Raw genomic sequence first — 17516 nt, forward strand, 5'->3', positions numbered from 1 at the left:
ATGTATCAGAGAGCTCAGCTCACACATTCTGCAGCATGAACACATCTCATCCCTCCCTCCTCTCTGAGAGATGATGTCCCTAAACACTGGTCCAAGGTTGAGTTACCATGTAGTGATCAGTGAGCAGAGACCAGCTCTGATAGTTTGTCTTTGATGTAGTGGCCATAGATGAATGACAAAACTATCGACATCATCAGCATTAGAGCACTTTAATGCAGGCATGCCCTGCATGTAAACAGGCAGGAAGATGACTGATAGACAATACAGAAGTATTGAATAGACAGCAGTAAATAAAGAGGCTGGCAGCTGGAGCTGCAGACTCAGATAGCCGATCCAGAGTAGGATGGGCGAGAACATTTATCATTAGTCTTTCTGTGGAACAGTGGGCCGTTGAGATGCACCAACCCTCCAAGAGCCCAATCACTTGAGCTAACTGGTTTATCTGAAGTGCATAAGAGTGGACAAGCAATGAGAAACTAAAGGATACTCGTTAGGAGTTTGGGTTATAGGAGCGATGTCAGCACACTTGTACTGTATGTTAAATACTGTATGCGCTTCAGCCAGACTTCCTTGTCTCAATAATTCCATCATTTTCAACAGGGATTCTGGCCATGACCGTTATGGATCACCATAATGGGAAAGCTAGTTTGTCTGACTGTAGCGTAATCCTATACCGCCCAGACAGGGTCGGCCTATTGTGTTGGACACTGATGGATTTCCTTCAGAGGAAATTGGTGGATACACACAAAAAAGCATTAAATCCACTGATGGATGGATGGAGGGAATGACACAAGCTGCAGACACATTACACATCACAGTACGTTTTAGTGACACAATACAGATATGGCATTACTGGAATTTGTGATTTAACAGTAGAGATCACATTTTTGCCTCTTTGGCTCTGAGGCACTCGCTCTCTCTCTGCAGTGGAGGCAGACTCTACAAGTCCTCTGCACTCAGGCTGTGGGTTCAGGGGCCTAGGGCACGCTCCAATCCTCTAGAAATTCCAGCATTAATGTTTAATCAGATGGAGTAAAACTCTAAAATTCTGCACTTTGAGGAGTACCTCAATGGGGATCTGAACACAATAACGAGACAGGTTGCAGAGATGACTTGCTGCCACCATATTTAACTTAGTGGCACCAGAGCCCATGGGGTACTGGTTAGAGTACATTGCTCTGGCTTGAGGTAAAAGTATTGTGTAGTTGTGTCCACAATCATGACAAGACACCTCATAAGTATTGAAATGTTTGGGATGTTTTGGAAACCCAGACCATTGTTATGGGGTGTTTATAACAGCCCAACCTGAAAGTGAGAAAAGTAGACAATATACGGTAATTCTGGGTATCTAACAACAGATTATGCCAATGGAGCAGTTATTCAATGCCTTAGTGGGTAAAAAAAAGCAGAGAAACCAAGGCCAGATCAATGTGCATTAAGCTCCTGATAAATCCTACATTATGCTCCGTCAGTGTCTGAGCTTTAGTAGTAGCAGCTTGGTTTGGACATGGGGTTTTCAAGTCCGTGTGTATGACTGGGTGTGTGTTTTAGGTCTGTATGTATTTGTTGAAGTGTCTGTGTGTTTTACCTGTGTGCTGTGTGTCTGATCATACCTGTGTAAGAGTTCAGGGAACACGTGCGTTGAGGTGTGTGTATTCTGGTGGTAACACCTGGCTGATACAGAGTGCTGCTCCTCTTGGGTCAGAGATGACTGGAGAGCTTCCACACTACCACTGGCATCATAGCTACCCGTCCCCCTCTAACTTTACTCTAGACAAGAACGGCCAGTTATCTGGGGAAGGATGGAGGGAGGTCATTCTAGCCTGTACTTCTGATAATACCTGAGTGACCAGGAGTTTATAGCATGGAAAAACAGAGAGCAAGAGAGACCAAGAGGACATGAAGAGAAGGGGGTGTCAGAGAGGCTGAACTTAATGATTCAGTCTTGCTCTGTAATCAGGAATCCATCCTGATGCTCCTGGCTTCCCTGCTGGGGCGGTGTTGGGGTAGAGTGCGCGCTGGGGTAGAGTGCGCGTTGGGGTAGAGTGCGCGTTGGGGTAGAGTGCGTGCGCGCTGGGGTAGAGTGCGTGCGCGCTGGGGTAGAGTGCGTGCGCGCTGGGATAGAGTGCGTTCGTGCTGGGGTAGAGTGAGTGCGTGCGCGTTGGGGTAGAGTGCGCGTTGGGGTAGAGTGCGTGCGCACTGGGGTAGAGTGGGGTAGAGTGTGCGCTGGGGTAGAGTGGGGTAGAGTGCGTGCTGGGGTAGAGTGGGGTAGAGTGCGTGCTGGGGTAGAGTGCGTGCTGGGAGTGGAGATAGATAGGGTCTAATGGCATAATGATGGGCTGGACCTCTGTCAGGGGAGGATGCTGCTTGACAAGCAGTTTCACACCGCCAGAGAATATTCGTTAAAGCTGTAATACTTAACACAAACACACACTAAACATCTATGATTACTAGTTAAAATGGACTGGCCTGGGGCTGACTGCATTGAATTGAAATAGCAGTTGAGGAGATAGAAATATGTCAGGAGAGTTGACCGATCTGATAAATATGTATTTATTAAACATCCACATATGTACATTCTCAGAGAATAACTAGTAAGTTCATTGAAGAAAAGAAATATCAATATAAAAATACACAAACACAAAAATAACACTAACCATGTTTGATAAATGACCATTTGAAAATATTATGTACAATTGGTCCCTGGATGAAGTCAGAGGTGTAGGGTTGAGGCTCAGCGTCGGGAGGCCAGGCTGCTCCTGACAGAGGTGGTGGCAGCCTTCTCTCTCTCCTTAACCAGCTCCATCTCTACCTTTGCCTGGATCTTCTCCCAGTCCACCTCCACCTGATGGAGAGAGAGAATAGAGAAGTGGGTCAGTCTAATGAGGCATAGTATGACAGAAAGGGCACATTGCATCTTGTAACAAAATACTGTCTGGGTTCGAAGAGAAGAAGTCTTTACAACTACTGCTGCTCAGTGGTCACTATATCAAAAGCAATGGCATATCCTACCCCGTCAGCGTACTGCATGAACCTCTTGTTGGTCTCTTTCTTGCTAAAGTCCTGCAGGAACTTGAGTCTGTAGGCCAGCACTGTGTCCACATGGGTCTTATGTTTTACTGCCAGCTCCAACGCCCTGAGGGCAGATGACACATATGTAAGTATACATAGACAGACGGGCAGAAAGACAAGTCAGACAGACAGACATTCAGAGACAAACAGACCTGTCCCAGTTGTAGAGGTTGATGTGGACCTGTATGGTTTGGTAGACCAGGCCAGCCTGTAGCAGAGTGGCCTCAGCCTCCTGGACATGACCACTGAACAGTAACATGTGGGCCACTGAAGATTCCTTAGATGGCAGATCCTTTATAGAGTTAATATACTGCACCTTATCCACCTGGAGAGAGCGACAGAGGGGAGAGAAATATGGAAAAACAGAATTACATTTACTTCCATTCCTGTATACATGTGGAGGAGAAAAGGAAAGAGAGTGAGATTTGAGTGATTGATGGATTACCTCTCCAATGGCAGCGTAGGCCACCTCTGCTGTCGTCAACTCCCTATTGGCCATTGCCATGCCAGCGAGACATGCCCACAGTGACTGGTCCTATAGGAACGAAGACAGACATTAAGAAAATAGGAAATTACATTTGCCATACACACATCGTCTTAGCATAAATAAACACGAGCACACACACACACACTAGCCTGGTAAAATAAGGGTTAAATATATTTTAAAAAGTGCCATAGAGCAAGGGTATATGGGGTGGTGGGGTGGAACTGCTGTTCAGCCTGACAGTCTGGTGGTGGCGCCGGGGCGTAGCGTGTGGCCCAGCCCTGACCACAGGCCCTGCATAGCGGGGCTAGTCTAGCCCTGCTCCCCTAGGTCATTAAAGGGACAGGGCACTGAGAGAGAAGAGGGCTGTGTGTTATTAGAGAGACAGGAGGGACATTGCACTGGCGTCACTACAGGGACACACTTCCCATTACCAGTCTGCTCATCCTCACAACACAGGCCTCGTTAGTGTGACAGAACACACTCACACACACCCTGTAATCTGACTTCAGTGTGTGATTCTGATATCATACTCATTCAGGACACGCAGATGTACTTAGACGCACACAGACATAATGTTACTCCCATTCACTCTTACAGTCACACTCAACAGTATCGCTGAAAGCAAAGCCCAGAACAACATCCTCATGCATCCTGTCATCTCATCTGAATCCTTCATTAAGACAAACATTGGTCATAAAACCGTGAAGACAACAACAACAAAATCATCCTTTGCTAAAGCCACTAAATGCTGGTCAGAGAGAGATGGGACAGTTTCCTCCAATCAGAGGAGCGATGTGGTCCATTGTGGTGTTGGCTCACTGTTAGAGCCTGCCTTGGGATTTAGTCACACTGCTGGGCTGCCCATGTTTGTGTGACTGTGTACAGCATGGTTGTTTGTGTACAGGCCTATCAGCATGTGTGTATCTGTGTGTGTGTTTAAGCATGTGTGCATGCTTGTGTCAATCTTTACGCAAGTGTGTGTGTATACGCGTGTCTGTTAACAACAATTCAGTGCCATGAAAGTATCCACAACGGGCTAATCCTCCATACCTGGCTAACAGGATTTCCCCACAAAACTCCTCCCACTCCGGGAAAAACCACACGGCCACGAAAGACCAAACCCTTACCAGAAATGGGGGGAGAAAGGAGGAGGGGTGGCTATTAAAAGGGGTGACGCTCCTTCTTCCATACAGTGCCTTCAGGAAGTTTTCACACCCCTTGACTTTTTCCACATTTTGTTGTGTTTAAAATGGATTACATTTGGATTCCCTGGCCTACACACAATATCCCATAATGTCAAAGTGGAATTATGTTATTAGACATTTTTACAAATGTATAAAAAATGTAAAGTTGAAATGTCCTGACTCAATAAGAATTCAACCCTTTGTTATGGCAACCCTAAATAAGTTCAGGAGTAAAAATTTGCTTAACAAGTCACATAATAAGTTTCATGGACTCTGTGTGCAATAATAGTGTTTAACATGATTTCTGAATGACTACCTCATCTCTGTACCTCACACATACAGATAATTGTAAAGTCCCGCAGTCAAGCAGTGAATTTCAAACAGAGATTCAACCACAAAGACCAAGGACATTTTCCAATGCCTCGCAAAGGGCACATATTGGTAGATGGGTAAAAATAAACAAAAAGCAGACATTAAATATCCCTTTGATCATGGTGAAGTTATTCATTACACTTTGGATGTTGTGTCAATACACCCAGTCACTGCAAAGGTACAGGTGTCCTTCCTAACTCAGTTGCCAGAGAGGAAGGAAAACCCCTCAGGGATTTCACCATGAGGCCAATGGTGACTTTAAAACAGTTACAGAGTTTAATAGCTGTGATAGAAGAAAACTGAGGATGGATCAACAACATTGTAGTTACTCCAAAATACTAACCTAATTGACAGAGTGGAAATAAGGAAGCCTGTACAGAATAACAATATTTCAAAACATGCATCCTGTTTGCAACAAGGTAATAAATTAAAACTGCAAAAAATGTGACAAAGAAATGAACTTTAAGTTCTGAATACAAAGCGTTATTTGGAGCAAATTCAATACAACTCATCACTGAGTACCACTCTTCACATTTTTAAGCATAGTGATGTTATGGGTTACGGCAAGGACTAGAGGTTTTTTTTAGGATAAAAGGAAACATAATAGAGCTAATCACAGGCAAAATCCTAGAGGAAAACCTGGTTCAGTCTGCTTTCCATCAGATACTGGGAGACTAATTCACCTTTCAGCAGGACAATAACCTCAACACAAGGCCACATCTACACTGGAGTTGCTTACCAAGACAAAACAATGTTCCTGAGTGGCTTAGTTACAGTTGTCTTAAATCAGCATGAAAAGCTAAGGCAAGACTTGAAAATGGGTGACCAGCAACGATCAACAACCAACTTGACAGAATTTGAAGAATTATTATTATTATTTTTTTAATATTGTACAATCCAGAAGTGCAAAGCTCTAAGAGACTTACCCAGAAAGACTTTTCTTACCCAGAAATACTTTTCTTACCCAGAAAGACAAAGTTGATTGTAACATGTACTGGCTCAGTGGTGTGAATACTTATGTAAATTAGATATTTATGCTTTTCATTTTCAATACATTTGCACACAACAAAAAAACACTTTGCCATTCTGGGATATTGTGTGTAGATTGGTGAGAAAAACAAAACAATTACATACATGTTTAATACAGGATGTAACAACAAAATGTGGAATAAGTTATGGGGTATGAATACTTTCTAAAAGTATTGCATTTACCCACTTCACCCCCCCTCTCCCCTCCCCTGTCCCCTCTAGCCATCCTTCTCCAGGGTTGTGGTTATTGCATCATAACCCATGCAGCGCACACTGTGAAGGCTCTCACTGGGGTTGGGGTTCAGGGATTGGCTGCGTGTGTGTGTGTGTGTGTGTGTGTGTGTGTGTGTGTGTTGGGGAGGTTAAATACGGTAAATGGTGTCACCCAAGCTAATTAGAAACTAATTAAAAGCTGCTGGCCGTGTCTCGTTAAAAGCTCCACTCCAGTGGCTCCGTCATGGACCCTTCACCATGCCAAGGCCCAGGGCTGCAGGACACGTCATTTACATACACCATCTTACAGACAAACACACACCAACCAGAAAGTAAACACACATGGGCAGTGGGCACACACACTCATTCATGGCACGCACACAGACATCAACCCCAACCAACAAACACACACTGAAGGACTACGTTCTCTTGAAGTATCCAGTCAATATCTTCATGTGTGTATATGGTCCATACTGTATACGGTGGCAGATGAGGAGAGAAACCAGAACTAAAGTAAGGGATAGGAGGAAGAGGAAGAAGACAAGAGGAGATTGACAAAGACGAGAACAGGGGTAAAAGGGAGACGTGGAAAGATGTAAATGAACGAGAGAGAGACTCACCTCTTCCTCAGAGGTCTAGTACACAGAGACTCAGTGAGGGGGTGCGAGACACCAACAGAGGAACATCACGGACAAAGACATGAAACAATCAGACAGACATGAGTACAGAAATTTGACACACCGACACTGAGACAAGACATTGAGACAAACACACACACATCCCAATGTCAAAGAGTGGCAGTGAGTCCCCACGCTGACTGTTGTTCCCACGCTATAATGGGGGGAAGCCATAAGGTCTATCAGAACACTAGAACCCTGGAGGAATCCCATTCAATATTCCCTCAGGCCCCTAACCCCCCTATCACCAACCCCCCCAGGACCCAGACCTGTGGCCCCTCTCGGGGTTGAGTGTTTCCCCTGGGACCCGGGCTCTGGTTCTCTGGTCCCTCTTGCCCTGCACTGCTCTGCTTCAGCCCACAATGTGCTAGCAATTACAGGCCGCTAATTACACCATTTATTCTAAATAACTGGCTTTAAGAGAAGGGCTCAGGGCACAGATCAGCCCCCTCTCCTGGGTAGGGTAGGAGCAGGGCCAGGGAGACAGCAGGCCTGGTGTTACACATTGCTTGACACTGGCATATTCCAGACCATTATTCCATTTTCAGCATAATGTCAAGAGTTTTTTTAAGATGTGTTTTGTACAAAATTTGGAGTTGAATATGATGTGTGCTCTGTGCTACACAGGACCAGGGAGTCACCAGGGAATGTCCCCTATCAGTTGCCACTCCTGTCAGGTGTGTGTTACCTTGGCAAAGCGGCAGAGGCGCAGTGCGTCCTCCCAGCGAGAGGAGGCGCTGTACTCGTGCAGCAGGGCAGGGTAGGGAGACACGCTGCTGTACACCAACGAGCCGTCACAGCAACGCACCGTCACCTGGGTCCCCACGTAGTTCAGGATGTGGGGCGCACGGCTGAACTCACTGTGGAGGGGGACAGATAGACATATAAATACATTATGTACAGACAGCCACTGAGCCTAAGGGCAGCCACTCAGGAATCTCTTCAGTGATTCATCAACGGCTTTTACACAACATGAACACATCTGACATGAAGACGATCCATGACCTTTTATTGCCGATAATGGGGAAGTGTTTTGTGTGTGTGTGTTTGCGTGCACGTTACCTGGCGTCCTTCATGTAGAGTGTTTTAGGCAGCAGGTCCTTGTCAGTGAAGACAGCACTGGGATAGTGCCACACGGTGAACTGTGTGTCCTGAATACCACACAGGATGTTAGCAGAGTCGTTCCAGGCCATAGTGTGGACCATAGTGCCTATAGGACAGAATAGAGATAGACAACATCGTCTTATTGACAACACTCAGAATAACTAACTATAACCTCTAACACATGGTGTGTAGACCATAGTGCATGTGGGTTATGGTAAGAAGGATGACGTTATCTATCTGGTAGGCTTTAGGTGCTTAACAACACAAAGCAGCTTGAAATCTATTCCCCCCCTCCCCTACCCATCTTGCAGATGTTGTGTTCTCTGTAGAGGCGATGGACAGCGGTCAGATACAGGTCACGGTTCTTGTCTATGACCGCAATCTTCCTATCGCTGGACGGGCCACACTGGTCCAGAGCTATCTCCACCACCTCCATCTGGAACACACACACATACATACAGTCACACATACATACAGTCACACATACAGTCACACATACAGTCACACACACACACACACACACACACACACACACACACACACACACACACACACACACACACACACACACACACACACACACACACACACACACACACACACACACACACACACACACACACAGTGAAATGGGAGGCAGAACGTTGTGTGGGAGAGACCTGGTTCACATTAACAGGGCTTACTGAACCACCAGTGTCAAACCCCACCAGTCCCCATAACACATACACTTACAATAGTGTCTTTTGATACACATCTCTTCTCAACACATGATCACCCAAATCACAGGCCCCCTCCTCTCCTACTCCACACTCTCTAGTCCCCAGTACAGCCCTGAGTACACAGGAGGACTAGGAGGGAACAATTGAGCCCAGATCAGAGGGAAGAGACTCGACTCAGAGGGAAGATGTGGAGGAAAGAGGTAAGAGGGAGAGAGGAGCCAGGAGGGAGAAATGGGGGAGGCAAGTGGGGGGGTGCCAGCAGTCTGACCCCACAGCTCCTGGCCCATACTCCCCAACAGGAGTGTGTGTGTGTGTGTGTGTGTGTGTGTGTGTGTGTGTGTGTGTGTGTGTGTGTGTGTGTGTGTGTGTGTGTGTGTGTGTGTGTGTGTGTGTGACTGTATATATGTGTGTGTGTGTGTGTGTGTGTGTGTGTGTGTGTGTGTGTGTGTGTGTCAGAGCCAGCTGGCTTCAGTGCAGTGCTCCTCTGTCTTGGAGCTGTGGAGTGCTGGCAGAGACAGCCATGCTGACAAACAGTAACTACTGATCCTGGCTACTTCTCCTCCTTTTCTCCCTCTCTAATTCACTCCCTCTCTCTTTATCACTTTCAATCCTATTCTCACTCCATAACCCTCCCCCTTTCTCTTCTTCCTCCATCTCTTTCTCACACACATGCACTCACTCCAGTTTCCTCACAATCTGTACGTGTCCCTCTTAACTATCAAGTTTCTTGTTTTTTCCTCAACACCATTAATTCTTCTCTCTGCCTTCTCCCCTTGGCTCCCTGACCTTTTCACCCTGGCCTGTTGGTGTCGCTGGAACCCACCACACTTACTCTCACACTGTCCCACAGCTACCCTGAGGCACAGATCCAGGATCAGCTTACCCTCCCCCAATCCTAACAGGTTGCTCAATGTATCAGTAGGGATTAAGACGTAGACACGTCTCAGGTCGGTGTGTGCACACTAACAGGAGAGTGTAGTGTGTGCTGTGACTGACTGTTGGTGTGTGTTAGTTGGTGAATCACCCACCTTGTGAGTCAAGGGCTTCCCGTCACCCAGGGCTTTCCCCGTCAGGGCATCAAACAGAAAGATGACTGAAGGAAAAGAAAAGAGGCAGGGGAGGAAGGAGAGAGAGAGTCTGATTACAAACGGTCATTGTTCCAGTCCTGCTAGAGTTATTTCTCCAGCGTTTTATCTCCTGGTGAAGTGTAATCCTCTTGTTGATAAAGTGCTCCTGATGTTTCAATGTGTTTAACGGCTGTAAATGTCATTTGAGGGAAGAGGCCAAGCGCAAATCTCTCCCCGCTGTGTGGACAATGAAGTTTGGTATTGTATTGTGGTAGTGTAGGGACAGCTCGACTGGCGTTCCACTCACCCTTCTCATCGCTCTTGTCCCGGATAGCGATGGTGTCGTTGCTAAGGGAAACGGACTGGGCGTTGAGGATGTCTGTTCTCATGCCGGGGAATCTGGGCGTGGAGATGAGACGGCCCTCGTAGGAGAACACATACACCCCCGTTCCATCCACCAACAGGAAGTGTCTGAGGAAGGAGCCAAAATAAAGAGGAGAAGGGGAGAGATGGAGAGATAAAGACGAGGGGGAGTGATAGAAAGCAGGGATTGGAGTAGGGTGTGTGGTGTGGGTGGTCCATGTGTGTATTTTGACCATGTCTTTGTACTCCTCATGTCTTACTCATTGTTTAAAAAAAAAGGTTTGGTCCAAATCGGAAGTTAGGTACTATATTCATTTAATATTATACGAATCCTATAAATGAAAATGGCCAATTTGGGTGCAATAAATTATCTTAATTTCTCAGAGATCAAATTATATTTCAACAAAATCATGTTGCATCTTATCTGTTTCTAACAGAAACAATTTCAGAACAATCTGAGATGGTGGGAGTTGAAATCCTCTTTATTTTGCTTTGTGAGGTGGAACAACTCATTAGAGAGAATGATTAGAAGTCCCTCTCTCTGTCTCCCACTGCAGTCAGACTTCCTCAGTCAGACTTGCTCTGGCAATTGGACACACTCACACAGTTCTCGCAAACGCACACACACTGACACACACAGACACACACACACAAACACACACAGACACACACACAGACACACACACACACACACGTGTTTGGCAGGAGAAAGAGGGGGAGGGAATGAAAAGGACGGGGTACAGAGATACGCGCAACAGAGAGATACGCGCAACAGAGAGATACGCGCAACAGAGAGATACGCGCAACAGAGATAGATGAGACGGGAAAAACTAAGAGAGGGAGGAGTGACATAACGAGTGCGAGACAGAAGGATAAAGAGAGACTTACTTCTCAGCCTGTACAATGAGGCTGACAGTCCCCTCCTTCAGGTCAAATATGAGAGGGGTGTTCCAGTTCGTAGCACTGTAGACATAGCACTGGAGAGAGGTGGTGACCACTAGGTGACCGTGGGCCAGAGAGGCTTTGATGACCCGGTCCCTGAACTCCAGGACATCCCCCGCATCATTCACCACGTTCCTCACCTGGGTGATGAAAAGAAAGAAAGAAAGAAAGAAAGAAAGAAAGAAAGAAAGAGAGAGAGAGAGAGAGAGAGAGAGAGAGAGAGAGAGAGAGAGAGAGAGAGAGAGAGAGAGAGAGAGAGAGAGAGAGAGAGAGAGAGAGGGACTGTTTAGGAACACAGACACAGACATAGACACAAACATGCAGATGTAGCTCAGATCTTGACATGCATAAACAGATACAGACATTGAGTAACAAATCATTTGAAATACTAACAAACAAATTGTAACAAACAGACTATAGCATACACACACAGGACATGTTTTCTGAGACACTCATCGATGTATAGTAGGCATGGATGCACTCACGTAAACTCAAGAGAGTATTTACTGTTGATATATACAAGGAATCGGCCCATGTCTAAGCATAGGACAGGAGGGGACAGAAATGCCTGGTGTGTAAACATATGTGCCTTTCTACTTTTTTCACCTGTTAGGATAAACAAAATGTCTTCCACATTTCCCTGTGAGTGAATGAATGAATGATTGAATGAATGAGTGAATGAATGAATGAATTGAATATGTTTTTCTACCAGCAGGTAAAAGGCGTGGTGCGTATTTATTTAAGGGTTTAAACATCATCCTTCTTTAACCCCCACTAACAACCCAAATTTACTCACCAAACAACCAGGAATAAAAATGTTTAACCGCGAGGTGGTAAATTTAGCCGCCTGATTCACAAACCATTGGCAGATGTGCACTTTTAAAAAAGAGAGGGAGAGAAAAAACCCTGTAAGGCTGAAAATAAATGGCTGAAGACACAGGTTTGTTTGGTTAATGCAAACAGTGCTCAGTGAGGGTTGTCTATGGAGAGTGTGCACGTATGCGTTTAGCCACGTATGTGTGTGTGTCCGTTTCTGTGTGTGTGTGCGCGGGGGTGTGTCGACCGCGTGTAAACGCAACCTGGTGGTTTCTGAAGTTTAAACACACTCCGTGATGGAGGCTGCTATACAGGCTGGCCATTGTCACTGGTCCACACTGGGAGGCTTATATCATAATGTATAGACACAAGTACCCAGGCCTGGGGAATAGTCTGGCCCTTTAAAATAGCCTCACTAGCGTCTGCCTCTCACACCAGCCCATTCACCCTCAGTTAGCTGTCTCATTAATTCATTTAGGCTCGGGGACTGTTTGGCTTCTTAAGAGAAGAAAATATGAATACTTTTTCTGGAGGGCTAACTAAGCATATGGCAAAAGGAACCTGAAACACCTGCATGGTCCTCCTCTTGGTGAGGGTGATCTGTGTGTTCTACCTGCATGGTCCTCCTCTTGGTGAGGGTGATCTGTGTGTTCTACCTGCATGGTCCTCCTCTTGGTGAGGGTGATCTGTGTGTTCTACCTGCATGGTCCTCCTCTTGGTGAGGGTGATCTGTGCGTTCTACCTGCATGGTCCTCCTCTTGGTGAGGGTGATCTGTGCGTTCTACCTGCATGGTCCTCCTCTTGGTGAGGGTGATCTGTGCGTTCTACCTGCATGGTCCTCCTCTTGGTGAGGGTGATCTGTGCGTTCTACCTGCATGGTCCTCCTCTTGGTGAGGGTGATCTGTGCGTTCTACCTGCATGGTCCTCCTCTTGGTGAGGGTGATCTGTGCGTTCTACCTGCATGGTCCTCCTCTTGGTGAGGGTGATCTGTGCGTTCTACCTGCATGGTCCTCCTCTTGGTGAGGGTGATCTGTGCGTTCTACCTGCATGGTCCTCCTCTTGGTGAGGGTGATCTGTGTGTTCTACCTGCATGGTCCTCCTCTTGGTGAGGGTGATCTGTGTGTTCTACCTGCATGGTCCTCCTCTTGGTGAGGGTGATCTCGAAGCTCCTCCACTCCCAGCGCTGCTCCACCACGTGGGCGAAGATGACGTGTCCGTTCCCACAAGCCCCCGCGAGCTGTGTCCCGTCTGCCGACCAGGCCAGGCTGAACACACTGCCAGTGTTAGGCTTCTCCAACGCATACGACCACTAGAGAGAGAGACAAAGAGAGAGAGCGCAAGACAGTGACAAAGAGAGAGAGAGAAAGCGAGAGAAAGACAGAGAGAGAGAGAGACAGATTGTTGAGTAAATGGCAACAAAAAAAATATGGTAGGACTGTACTTAATGCGCAATTTCAAAGAATAAGACAGATACTGTGCAGCCACAAAGGGGTATACGAGGTAGGGGTACAGTAAACCAGGGAGGTTAGGGATAGAGAGGGCTGGGGCTGAACAGGGATAGGTGCAGTATGGGGTAGTGGGGGGTTTGGTTGGGTGCATGACAGCCTCCTCCCCATGTAAACTGTGTGTAAGAGACACGGGTTGAGTCAGGGCCCAGTCACTGAGCTGTGATGAACTGTGAGACACTGAAGGAGCACTCAGGCCTGCCAAGTCCAGCACTCGCGCTCGTAAACATGCACTCTGCTATCCTCATCTATTACAACCAGCCAGAGTTATGGGGGGGGTCGCATGAGCACACAACCAAGAGCCGAAGAGTGATTACCCAAAACTTTTCCTTCACTTTTAAAGTTCCATTTTCCTTTTCTGTTTTAGGGGAGGGAGGTGGTGGGGGGTTGCTGTGTGTGTGTGTGTGTGTCTTGGGGGTGTAGTGTTTTTTTTCTGGTGTGTCGGTGGTAGTCAATGACACCCATCGAGACAGCTGAGAAGAAGCTGCAGCTCCTACCAACTCCCCAGCCTGCCGTTTGGAACACACCACCGCGACAACACAGGACGTTACTCACAAAGGCCACTAGAAAAATACTCCTCCGTGGCTTTTCCAATGTTCTCCCCCCGCTCTCTCTCTCCAAGATATCCCTTTGCTCTCTTTTCTTCTCTCACTGCTCTCTCTCCTCTTTCTTAGCATTCTGCAGAGTATCACACAAAGCCTATTCTGTTATTGGGCTTCTGGTTTAGAAATCCAGCCTGTCAGAGGGCTTATGATTGAGTTGAGATAGTTTGGGCTTACAGTTGTTTTCTCAACCTGTTGGGGTATATGTGTGTGAGAGAGATCTCCGTGTGGATGGATGATTTGGGGCTTGACTAATGGAGAGGCCAGATTAGCAATGCCACACTTAAACAGTTTGCTACACAAGAACCAGGACTCGAGTGTGAAAGGGAACTCTCCTGCTTCCCCACTCAGTCTCGACCTTCGCTCTTTACCCTACTTTCTCCACCCTCTCTCTCTTTACCCCTCACTACCCTGTCTCTGTACCCCTATCTAACTCTCTCTTTTACTCCTCCCCACCTCCTTTCACCCCTTCCCACTCTCCTCTCGTTGTCCACAGTCTACATTAGAGATTCCTCCATGGGCAGCCAAAGACAGTGATGACCTTCCCTTGATGACCTTTAACCCCTGACCCCTCTGCCTCAGCCTGTTCCAGTGTGCAGGTGGCTGGCAAGGCTCACCAGCTTTAACAGCCATCCCTATTTTCTATCTCACCCTTCTCCTCTGGTCTAGTATGTGACCCCTGACCTCTATGCCTCAGCTCTTTCCTGTGTGCAGGTGGCTGACAAGGCTGAGGCTGCTTACAGTGTGAGAAACTACTAACGCTAACATTATCCTAGCACTGCCTGTTAGAGACTGGACGGTACGCCAAGTGCTGTGCTGCACAGAAAAGGTCTGTGTTGGCTTCACGTGCTGAGGTGTTGCTTTGTATACGGTCTCAGCCCACCCTGTTTGATCTCTCTCTCTCTCTCTCAACGGTCAACACAGAAGAATTCCTTGGTCAGCTTCCTCCCCTGTAATACTGTATCAGGACCCAAAATAGCCAAAGAAAAAAAAAAAGCCCCTCTTTACCAATCTGGACAAGAGATTTCTTGTTAAACTCATATCAAAGGTGGCACTTTTACCTCTACCGCGCTCGCTCTCCTTCCTCTTAAATCCTGCGATAGAAATGACTTTCCTTATTTTTTGGGGTGTGTGTGTGTGCATATGCGTGTGTGCCACAAAGATAAACAGCGTCCGGCCGTATTAAGGCCGCTGCAGGGCTTTGAAGTGTACTTTTATATACCTTTCATCCAAACATCAGCACTATGATTGGACAGGCTCCTTCGCCAACGAAAGCCTACACGCTTAAAATAATAATACCCCATCTACTCTTCAGTAAACATCCCGCTCCCTTTTAGAGCTCCCTGGGGGAGAGGAGGTGGAGGTGGAGGGAGAGGAGGGGTGAGAGGAGGTGGAGGAGGGGGGAGAGGAGGTGGAGAGGAGGTGGAGGAGGGGGGAGAGGAGGGGTGAGAGGAGGTGGAGGAGGGGAGGTGAGAGGAGGTGGAGGAGGGGGAGAGGAGGTGGAGGAGGGGGGAGAGGAGGTGGAGGAGAGGAGGTGAGAGGAGGTGGAAGGGGGGAGGTGGAGGGGGGAGAGGAGGTGGAGGAGAGGAGGTGGAGGAGGGGTGAGAGGAGGTGGAGGAGGGGAGGTGAGAGGAGGTGGAGGAGGGGGGAGAGGAGGTGGAGGAGGGGAGGTGAGAGGAGGTGGAGGAGGGGGGAGAGGAGGTGGAGGAGGGGTGAGAGGAGGTGGAGGAGGGGGGAGGAGGTGAAGGAGGGGAGGTGAGAGGAGGTGGAGGAGGGGAGGTGAGAGGAGGTGGAGGAGAGGAGGTGAGAGGGGGGAGAGGAGGTGGAGGAGAGGAGGTGGAGGAGGGGTGAGAGGAGGTGGAGGAGGGGGGAGGTGAGAGGAGGTGGAGGAGGGGAGGTGAGAGGAGGTGGAGGAGAGGAGGTGAGAGGAGGTGGAGGAGGGGGAAAGGAGGTGGAGGAGAGGAGGTGGAGAGGAGGTGGAGGAGAGGGGGACAGAGATGCAGATAAATGTATACACCACACTGTAATGAAGCAGGACACTTGATATCGGCCCGAGAAGCACTTTTGGATTTGTGCTTACCTAATGCTTTTAACACATTGGGCCATTTGACTCCTGCTGCAGCAAGCGTACGTTTGTGTATGTTTGTGTGTGAGAAAGAGAGAACACGGGTGTAGATTTAAATGTGAATAAAACATGTGGTGGGGTGTGTAAATGCAGAGTGTGAGTTTCTGAGTGCAGCTATGTGTGTGCCTAAAAGGTGAAAATCCCTGGGCTCTCAGTGTCAGGCAATGAGTAAGTATGGGACACTGGGGGGAGTCCTGTAGCTGTCCTGAGAGAAGAGGCTACTCTACCTCTTCCTACCTGCCTCCCCCACACCATGAAAAACCTCCCTTTCACTCTCCTCTCTACCTTTATCTTTCCCCAGAATTAACCCCACTATCTCTCTCTCTCTTTCGTAACTCCCTCTCCCAAAAGGTGTCAGCATTAGGTAGTACTGTAGCAAGCGTTTCCCAAAAGCACAGAGTCCAATTATGTCCCTCTTTAAGATCCAGGTGTCCACTCCACAGCACAGCTCTGTCGACATACTGTCTCCAGACTACAGGAGTAAATCAGGACCTGTCCAGACCTGGAGCAGTGCTGGTTCACCTCTGGGCCACAGAGCTCCACTCCAGGACTCTCTGCTCTCAACCAGAGTTCAGTGTCAGGAAGGCCTCAGCCATAGACAGCCATAGACAGCCATAGAGACCTGCAGCCATAGACAACCATAGAGACCTGCAGCCATAGACAGCCATAGAGACCTGCAGCCATAGACAACCATAGGGAGCCTCATCCATATTCAACCATCGAGTGCATCAGCCATTGACAACCAAAGGGAGCCATAGAAAACCATCAAGCACGTCAGTCATAGACGACGAAAGAGAGCTTCAGCCATAGACGACCAAAGAGAGCTTCAGCCATAGACGACCAAAGAAAGCTTCAGCCATAGACGACCAAAGAGAGCTTCAGCCATAGACGACCAAAGAGAGCTTCAGCCATAGACGGCCAAAGAGAGCTTCTGCCATAGACGACCAAAGAGAGCTTCGGCCATAGACGACCATAGAGCTTCAGCCATAGACGACCATAGAGCTTCAGCCATAGACAACCAGAGAGCTTCAGCCATAGACAACCAGAGAGCTTCAGCCATAGACAACCAGAGAGCTTCAGCCATAGACAACCAGAGAGCTTCAGCCATAGGGAGATGAGTGAAAGGGGTGAGAGAGGGAAGAGAGGAGCGAGGGAAAGGGAGAGAAGGATGAGAGGAGGGATATAAGGGCTGAAAGGGGATGAGAGGAGCGATGGAGGCGGATCAGTCAGCAGCAGATT

The 17516-nt window shown here is 47.8% G+C and overlaps 1 protein-coding gene across 1 annotated transcript in view; it reads right to left on the reverse strand.

The window, feature by feature from the left end:
* Nucleotides 1–2535: 2535 nt before the first annotated feature.
* LOC139386382 (intraflagellar transport protein 80 homolog) overlaps nt 2536–17516 on the reverse strand; it is a 70966-nt gene continuing 55985 nt past the window's right edge. Inside the window, exons 9-19 of the mRNA XM_071131931.1 lie at nt 13175–13354; nt 11176–11369; nt 10232–10395; nt 9886–9950; nt 8439–8574; nt 8097–8244; nt 7723–7894; nt 3518–3607; nt 3225–3397; nt 3013–3136; nt 2536–2845 (exon numbers count right to left, since the gene is read on the reverse strand). Coding sequence (XP_070988032.1) covers nt 2735–2845; nt 3013–3136; nt 3225–3397; nt 3518–3607; nt 7723–7894; nt 8097–8244; nt 8439–8574; nt 9886–9950; nt 10232–10395; nt 11176–11369; nt 13175–13354 — 1557 coding nt within the window. The 3' untranslated portion in view covers nt 2536–2734. The remainder of the gene's footprint in view (nt 2846–3012; nt 3137–3224; nt 3398–3517; nt 3608–7722; nt 7895–8096; nt 8245–8438; nt 8575–9885; nt 9951–10231; nt 10396–11175; nt 11370–13174; nt 13355–17516) is intronic.

The sequence above is a fragment of the Oncorhynchus clarkii genome, chromosome 27 (assembly GCF_045791955.1).
Source record: "Oncorhynchus clarkii lewisi isolate Uvic-CL-2024 chromosome 27, UVic_Ocla_1.0, whole genome shotgun sequence".
Taxonomy (NCBI): domain Eukaryota; kingdom Metazoa; phylum Chordata; class Actinopteri; order Salmoniformes; family Salmonidae; genus Oncorhynchus; species Oncorhynchus clarkii.